This window comes from Gossypium raimondii, chromosome 11 (assembly GCF_025698545.1).
Source record: "Gossypium raimondii isolate GPD5lz chromosome 11, ASM2569854v1, whole genome shotgun sequence".
Taxonomy (NCBI): Eukaryota; Viridiplantae; Streptophyta; class Magnoliopsida; order Malvales; family Malvaceae; genus Gossypium; species Gossypium raimondii.
The window spans coordinates 47294239-47303735 of NC_068575.1; the positions used below are offsets into that span (position 1 = coordinate 47294239).

Sequence of the window (9497 nt, forward strand, 5' to 3'; positions counted from 1 at the left end):
GCGATGGATACAGGTTAGGGGTGTTACAGATTAAGCCATGATTGTATATGCCAATATAAATGTATGAAATGTTATATGCTAAATTGATGATTATATGCCATGATTAATTATGATTTTTGATACATGAATGAGCATATGACATTGAACTATTATGGATTGATATTGTGATTGAAAATATGTATTTGATTGGTTTCAATTTAAGCATGATTTGGGTGTTAATTTACTTGTCGTTTTATTAACATTCACTGAGCTTTTTAAGCTCACACCTTCATATTCGTGCAGTTAACCGACGAGATTGAGGAGCTGAGGAGCCGAGCAAGAGATATCCAAGAGATTAAGGCTCGGTAGGGATTGAGTTACACATTTTAGAGATGTTAATCGGACGTTGTGGAATGTCCGGGACCTAGTTTAATTTTGGTTGTAATTAGACTTGAAATTTTTAATTTTGGATGGTTTTATAATATTATATATGCATGTTTGAGTTTGATTATTGAATAATTTAGGGTGTATTGTTGCTTGATAACATGGTGATTGATAACACGGTGTGTAAGGCATAGATATAAATTTGGGTTTGTTTAACTGTAGGTGGTAGAATGATAAAAATGCCCTTAGGTGGATAAGATTGAGGTGTTATAAGGTCGGGGTGTGTCTTGGGAGGTCGTTACTCGGAGAGTCACTTAGGTGGCTAATGTAACACTTCGAATTCGGGTCGGTCTGTCCCGATCGGGTTTAGGGTGTCACAAATTTTTAAGATTTAGGTCACACACCTAGTCATTTTTTATGCCAACACAACAACGAGGATTTCAGAACCTAAAACGACATTAAGAACGTGAGAATTATCAGTGATATGCTAATTCTAAGTCACTAATTCGGCCACAAGCACTAACATTTGGACTTAACAACACTAATCAACCATTAACACAAACATTTGATCACTTACCCAATCAAAACAACAACCCTACAAGTCTCTTAATTTGCTGACGGTAAATCGTGCTTTTCACAATCTTCACCGAACAGAACACGAAACAATTAGACCACCCGATTGGCCAATTAATCAAAACCATCTATCACCCTTGGAGAAAACGCCAAAAAAAAATTTCTATATGGAAGACATAGAACTTACCAAAGGATAAAACAACCGCAAAGAAATGTCACAAGAGCAAGGGACATCCAATAAGAACACTAAGATTATTAGCATTTAGAATAAAAAAATTTAATCAAAGGTAAAAGAGAAGTAGTAGAGGAAAAGAAAAACAACAAAAGGGTTTTTTTCCAACACTCAGTAGAACAAAACAAAAAAAGAATGTGTATGGGAGGAGTGGGGAAAGAATAGAGACGACATAATAAGGGGAGTAGAAGAGAGAAAATTGTGAGAAAGTGTTTTGGGGAGAAAAATTAGGAGATTATCCCTCTACTCCCTCAAAATCCTATATTGTTATCATCAATTTAGGTTGTTTTAAATTCAAATCTAACTCAAACACTAAGCATGTGTACGGTCGGGAGAGGCTTACTTGTCTTATAGTTTAGGTGCTTGCTTGTTGCTTTGTTTGGTTCAATAATACCGCTTGTCTTAGTGATTTTTACGGGCCCACTTGACTAAAAGCTTCTCAAGTTCAAGCATTTACTTTTCTAGTTAGAGACCAACGTCTTGAGGCTAACGTGGGATCCGCTTAAGGGCCCACTGGGTTAGGTAAATATCTAATGCATTCCCCGACTAGAGAAGTCATTTTTAGGAGAGAAACTATGCGTTTTTGGGATCTGTGTGTACCTTGGTTAGAACCTCTAAGAGGTCCCAATGGTTTGGACTTGAATAGGTTGAAAAAAGACATATAACATTGGCAATAATGGAGTTTTGCGGAATATATGACGCATGCTCATTTAGGGTTTTTAAATTTTTTAGGTAGGGTAGCTACCGAGATCAATGCAGTTAATTATGTCTCTTTGAGAAGTTGGTTAGCTACCTTTCATTTTGTTCTAGGATTCTTCATATTCGTGGGTCATTTATGGCACGCGGGAAGAGCTCACGCAGTTGCAACGGGATTTGAAAAAGGAAGTAACTGTGATTTTGAGCCTGTTCTTTCCATGACTCCTCTTAAATAAGATAACTGAGTTAGGAGATCCAATGTTTAAGGTAGGAATCGATTTGATTACACTATATATATATATATATATATTGAAGGAATCAAGTGATATTAAAAAGTATTTGTTTTCCTTTCGTTTCAACTTATTTTATATCTAAAATATTTTTTTTTCTGGTTTAGTTATTCCACCCAGCCGAGCCATTACCTTTTATTAATATTAAGATTCTTAATTAAAAAGCCAAGAAAAAACAATAAAGAAATAAATTTATTCATCGAGCAAAATGAGAGAGAGAGATTCGAACCCTCGATACTTCTTTGTTTCAAACTATATCAGTTTTCAAGATCGGAGCTATCAACCACTCAGACATCTCTCTAAAAGCTAATTTCTATTTTATTTTTATTCCACCAAATCGAACATGGTTATATGAGTTGATAACAATAGAAAGATATCGTGTGTGAACTTATAGGTCAACCTATTTATCTGTATATATAGATAGATGAAATGCATAATCTAGCATGCCTATTTGTGAACGTGAAATAAAAAAATAACCCTTAACCCCACAGAAATTGAACACAAGACCTCTCGGCAAGTTAAAACCTTATCACTAAACCAACAAGCTCATTCTTGTTAACAATAACTCATAATTTAAAGATATGTTAAATGTTCTAAATCAAGGGTTGAAATAAAAATAACAAAAATAAAAAATAGTGATTTGAACATAGGACCTCTCACACACAAATACAACACTTAACCATTGAACTAAATCAATTAACTTAATAAATTTTAACAATTCAAAAAAAGAATTTGGGGTGTTATAATAACATTTTACCCTTCAAATTATATTTGATACCCATGCTCAAGTGTCATTAAAACAAACCCTTTCAAATTTAAATCAAGCAATTTTAAGGCGGAGACAACTTTTAAAGATAAGTATAAATACTAAATTATGGTATACCTACCTACAATGTAGGTGAAAAATATGTAGTTAAAAAGTTTATAAAAAATATTTCTTGATCAAATGAAGCTTTAGTTGAAATGGTAAATACATTAATGCTACTTTTGCTAGGAGTATTATTTTTACACACATTTTAGTGTATGAGTTAGCAATAAACTAATTCAATTGGTAATATTTAGTCACTCTTATGAATAATTTTAGCAGACAAAACAAAAATTTTCGCTTATTTCAAAGAGGTCTTATTTTTACAAGAGTTATTTCTCATATTTCTAATTTCAAGTTTATATTTGTACTAATTATTCTTTATTTTATGTTGAACTATTGTAATACATATGTAACAAATAAGGTTTTCCTCATGTTATTACACTAATTTTGGATTCAAATTCTGTCAAACACATTTTCTAATATTTCACATGATTTAAAATGATAAAAATATACCCACAGTTATATTTATTATTTTATAAAAAAGTCTTTGATAATTGCTGAAGTGAGTCGAGATTTAGTTATTATTTTATAAAGGGAAAGATTTTTATAATAGTCAACTCATTAAACCCTTAAATACAATATAAATATACAACACATTAATGTAGAATTACAAAAAAGTTTCACTTGCAATATAATTAATATTTTATCAATTAACCAAGGTTAAGTGCAATGGTAAAATATATAGCATTCTCATAGAGAGAACTGAAGTTCAAGCTTAGGAGGTGACATTGTAAGGAGGAGTAACCACGAACTTCAAAAGAATTAATGTTTATGAATCGTAAAATGAACATAAAGGATATTTTAGTCATACTAAAAAATTGTTAGTTCAACCGTTTAGATTTAGATTTAATAATATAATTGTGCTAATCATATGTCCAAAGTTTCAATATTGAATTGATTTAAATCAATTCGATATCTCTATTGTATTATTTGAAAAACACTATATATCAATATATTTAACGATTGAATAATTTTTTATATTGAGCACATAGTTAAACATTTTAATTTATTCAAATTCATAAAAGATTATTTATACTAATATAATGATAAAATTATTAAAATATTAATTATAAAAATTATAAAAGTATGTAAAATTATAATTTTAGGTCAAATTCTATTAGTAGCCCCTATACTTTGTGTAAGTTGTGGATTTAATCCTTATACTTTAATTTGATCAATTCTAATCTAGTACTTTTTGAATTAGTCAATTTAGCCCATATACTTATTGAATATTGAAATTTCAATCCTAGTCCAAAAGGTAGAGTTAAATTTATTTGACTAAACTCTGCTATTAGTCCTTTGCAATGTGTAAAGTTGTAAATTTAGTTCATATTCTCCAATTGGATCATTCTTAGTCTCTATACTTTTCAAAATTTTAAATTTCAATCTTGACTCGAACAACAATCGTTAAATCCAGTAGCTGACTTTTTTGTGAGTAATATGTGAAAATAACAAGTGAACATGGCATTACACATATGATAAGATATTTGTAGTATCAACTTTTGGAAATAATAGAATTTAACTTTTACCATTTGGTTAAGACTAAAATTTTAAAAATAAAATATATAAAGACTAAAATTAACCAAATTAAAGCATAAGAACTAAATTCACAATTACACATAATACAGAGATTAATTACAAAATTTAACCATAATTTTATAATGGTCTACATTAAAAAAATGGATGTTGGGATTCAAAACAAAGCAGCTGTGTACCATTTTCCTTTTGATACAAAGATATTTTGGGTTACTGTTTTGGTTTTATCAACACTTTTCAAATATTATACATACACAAAACTTACACATTTTTCTAATGAAAAATTTGATGACCAATTTGAGGATTTTATATAGAAGAAACCAACTGTTGATGTATTAACGAACCCTTCAATCCCACGGCCCTAGCTGAGGCCCAAACGAGTGGAGCAGTTGAGAGGGGATGGGCCTGGTTTATTTATATAGAAGAAACCAACTGTTGGGGAATTTGCTTCATGACTCAGTTAATGTGTTAAATCATTTTAAATGAACAAAATAATTAAAAATTTTAAATTTAATTATTAACAAAATTATAGTAATTAATAATTCATAACAGAGTAACAAATTATGATGGATACAATAATAATTGTAAATTCATCATTTACATAAGCTATACATTTACAAATATTGCTATTATTTTTGTACATCAATTTTGATTTAAAATTATATTAATTTTCCAAGCTAACTTATAAATATTACATCATTAAATTGCAAAATTTTCATAATAAAATGATTACTTCATTTTTCTTTATAATTTGCGATTAATAGCAAATATAATAGAAAAACTTGATAGTAAATTTCGTAATTACAAAGATTAATACTTATAAAATGCTATTTCATTATGACTAATAGTAGGAACAAATCATTGGTAAATTAGTAGAATATAAATTATTCATGGGTTTGATTTGACAATTAATTGTTAGAATAATTATTTTAAATACCAAAATTAAGAAAATTAGAAGTTTTCATCATTTAGTCATAATCGCAATGATTAGATAACACGATATACTCTTAATGTCAACTCTAACCTTGTTTGTGGAGTCTAAAAACTTCAGGAAATTTTTAGGAATTGTAAAACAGAGAAAATTATTAATTAATAACACCGTTATTAAATGATAAAAGCTGGTCAAAGGCATTAAGTAATTCATATGAGGTACATCATACCTAACTTAAAATCTAATATATTTAAGGAAGCTACCATACAAATATTTAAATACGACCATTTACTTGGTCATCACTACCAGCTTCAAGGGTATTCTTTTTTCATAGTTGAAGTTGCCATGGTTTTGACTTGCAAACTAACAATCTGCTACTCTATCAACAGATCACATGATTGATCATCGTCCTTCCGGATTTCTAATCTCAGAAAATACTGCCTTAGACAAGAGTCTGCCGGAATCCTTGCTGGCAAAACTTTGATCATCACTTGTCGTCAAACTGAAAGTGCTAGTGCTCTTGGAGTTGAGGACATGATCGCCGAGGCTACTGAAAACGTCCCCACTGTCATCTTCCAATTCAAGGCTTTGGCTTTTAAAGGGGGCCTCCTCATCAATGTCTGCTTCAGTGGCAGCCCCACCATTAACAGATTTAAGCTTGGCCTCACCACTTTCTTGCAGTTGTAGTGCGAACTCAAGTCCCCACACCACATCGCCCATCGATGGCCTTTCAATTCCTTCGTCCAGCAAACAACTCATTGTCACTTCAGCGAATTTTTTCAGACACTCGGGTGCAATCTTACCCCTCAAAAATGGATCAATGATTTTGTAAAGAGTTCCTCTTCGATGGCATTGTTGAGCCCATGCTGCTAAGCTTATCTGTGCCTTCTCGACCGTTCGACTAATTGGGGGCCTCGCACATAGTATTTCACATAGTACCACACCAAATGAATATACGTCAGATTTTTCCGTCAATTGTTGACGACGATAATACTCCGGGTCTAAATACCCAAAGCTACCTTTCACCACTGTGCTAACATGTGCCTTGGACATGTTGGTAGGGCCTATTCTAGACAACCCAAAATCCGAAACTTTAGCCACCCACTTCTCATCCAACAAGATGTTCGTTGTCTTCACGTCTCGATGAATGATGATGTGTTTTGCACCCGAGTGAAGGTAATGCAACCCACGAGCGGCACCAATACAAATCTGTAGACGTTGTTTCCATGCGAGAGGAGCGTTTTCGGTGTTGTAAAGATGATCACGAAGTGTACCATGAGCCATGTAATCGTACACAAGTATCATCTCGCCTTCGTCGTTGCAGTATCCGATTAACGACACCAAATGGAGGTGGCGTAGCTGCGAGAGCATCTCGATCTCGGTCTTGAACTCGTGAGCCCCTTGTTGAGACTCGGGATTCAACCGTTTGATTGCAACAGGGGTAGCCCCACCATCGATGAACCCTTTGTATACATTACCGAAACCGCCAACCCCGATAATGAAAACACTGTCGAAGTTGTTGGTTGCCCCTTTGATCTCAGCCAGGGAAAAGTAGCGACAGAGATCGGAGGGTAGAGATGAGCCACGGGACTTGGTTGACTTTGTTGATTTGGTGGTTTTCGTTGTAAAGGAAAATTGGCTCCACCATGAAGCTCCGTCATTGGAACCTGAATCTTTGACTCTCCTCTTTCGCCGGAAAATCAAGAAACAAATGAGAGAGAGAACAACCAAGCCCGCAATTACACCAACCACGATACCAATTATTGTTTTGCTGGTATTGTTGGACTTGGTTGGTGCCGGTGGTGAATTCCCTGGAGGGCTTAACGGGATGGGATCCGGATTAGGTCCGGAAAGATCAACACCATTGCTCAATTTGAAGATTTCTAGCCCATTCAAGATGGCATCAGAGTAAAGAGTCCTCCATGCCGGGGCAGGATGCAAAGCAACTGAGAGATTTTGTTGCTTTTGATTTCCGTTTCTTCCTATTGTCACAACATAATCCCTATACACTGGAAACCCATTCCCGGTACTCCAGGTTATAACATCTGCTTGAGTTTCTGCTGTTAAATTAGCCAAGAAGATCTCAAAGACTCTGTCACCTTCTTTCGTTATCTCTATCTGGAACTCGCAGAAATGTAACCTTACATAGTAACTGAACCCAGAATCAACGGGAAACTCCCATGTCAGATTGTACTTATCATTCTCAGTCTTGTTCTGTCCCATGGTTCTGGCAGTGACATAAACATTCTTCGGAGCCGAGAATGATGATATAGTGCTAAAGGTGAGATTAACAGTGTTATTAACGGGAAGAGCGCTTGGATTCGCTATTGTCAAATAGTCGTCGTCACTTGACCAGCTCCGGAACATTCCAGTGTCATCTCCCGGAGAGATTTGGCTCCCACCGACGTTGAGTCGGTACACTCTCTCAAGGGCAGTGTTGTTTTCTAGGAAGTAGGAGCGTCCTTCAGCCTGGCCTAGAAAAGGCACCTCATCTTCACTACCTGCTGTATAATATAGATTGGTGGGCATGGAAACAACTTCAATTCCATTGATAAAAGCAAAAGAATCAGAGATATCAGGACTTGGGGTGAAGGTTAAGTTTAGCCTTTGACTTCCATCCACGTTTACACAAAATTCTTTGATCAGAGTAACTTGGCGTTGTGCATGGAGTAAAGCACTGAAATTCTTGAGAAGGGTATAGGGACCTGCTTTGACAGAGAAGAAAGCTTTATAAGGGTCGTCAAAGCCTGGATATGTTGTCGGGTAGAAGTAGAGGCGAATGAACTTTTGACCGGCGGTTAAGGGAATGGAGTAGGTGAATTCAGAGCGAGAAAGACGGGCTGTGATGTACGGGACCTGCTCAACCGAGTTCTGTATAGGTGCTGTTGAAGGCATGGATGATTTGTTGTTATTGCTTTGTTGCTCTGAAGGGGTGAATTTTCCGTTGACATCTCCGTCCCAAAGACGGCGATCGATAGATTGACCGCCAGAAGAACCACAGTCGATTGTGATGTTCTCGATGGGGGTGTAAGCGGCAACAGGGACAGAAAGGTATCCAATGAAGAAGAAGAAGAAACATGGAAACATGAGAAATAACAGGCTTTGAAGGCAGAAACTAGTAAACTCCATTGCTATGGAGGGAAAACAGAGAGACAGATACGAAGAAAGGGATCAGAGATGAAATAAGCTAGAAAGAAATTATGAAGTCTTTAAGTAGTGTATTGCTTTGAAATTTCATACAACATTCTCTCTTTTCCCGTCACCTTCCTCAGTTTTCTTTCCCGGGGGTCAATTTTCAACAATGGCACGGTGCCCTTTTTTTTTGTACAAATATTAAACTGACCGACGACCAAAGATTAAGAAAAGGATTGAAAGCCAAACTATCATATAATATCAGTGGTATAATGTCGTAATGCAAATGAGAGTCACGGAAGACTTGTCAAAAGGACTCTAGCTTTTGGCACCACTTTACTGGTGCTTTTTAGCGTGAGGGATTATATTCCGTGTAATGGTTTTCTCACATTTGGTTGGTTAAAAAAATAAAGACAGCTATCTGCAATCTGATGAGTTTGGATTTATAATATTATGTTGTTTTGTAAATGCAATAATATCTTTACCTAAATACTATTCAAACATCCATTTCTAGAAATCTAGAGCTGCAAAAAATTCTTTCTATTTTTCACACTGGAATTTTATTTTTTATTTTTTATTTTCAGGGTTTAGGTTACGTGGCTTTTAGGGGTGAGTAAAACTCGATTTGATTTGAAAAAATTTAAAAAATTTTGAATTTTGAACTAATCGAATCGAGTTATTCAAGTTTTGAGTACAAATCGAGTTGAATTTTACAATATTCGAATAACAGATTGGTGTAAATACCCTTTTAGTCCCTATTCATTTTAAAAATGAGCAAACCGGTCTCTCTTAACAAAAAAATTCAAAATATTTATAAAAGTTCTAAAATATATTTTTTAAATTATAAAATTTAAAAAAAAATCTAAAGAATATATA

At 34.1% G+C, this 9497-nt stretch overlaps 1 protein-coding gene across 1 annotated transcript; it reads right to left on the reverse strand.

The window, feature by feature from the left end:
• Positions 1–5659: 5659 nt before the first annotated feature.
• On the reverse strand, positions 5660–8925 carry LOC105803513 (receptor-like protein kinase FERONIA). The gene has a single exon (XM_012635734.2). It carries the CDS (start codon positions 8616–8618, stop codon positions 5892–5894), a length of 2727 nt encoding a protein of 908 aa, XP_012491188.1. The 5' UTR covers positions 8619–8925; the 3' UTR covers positions 5660–5891.
• Between the last annotated feature and the right edge of the window lie 572 nt (positions 8926–9497).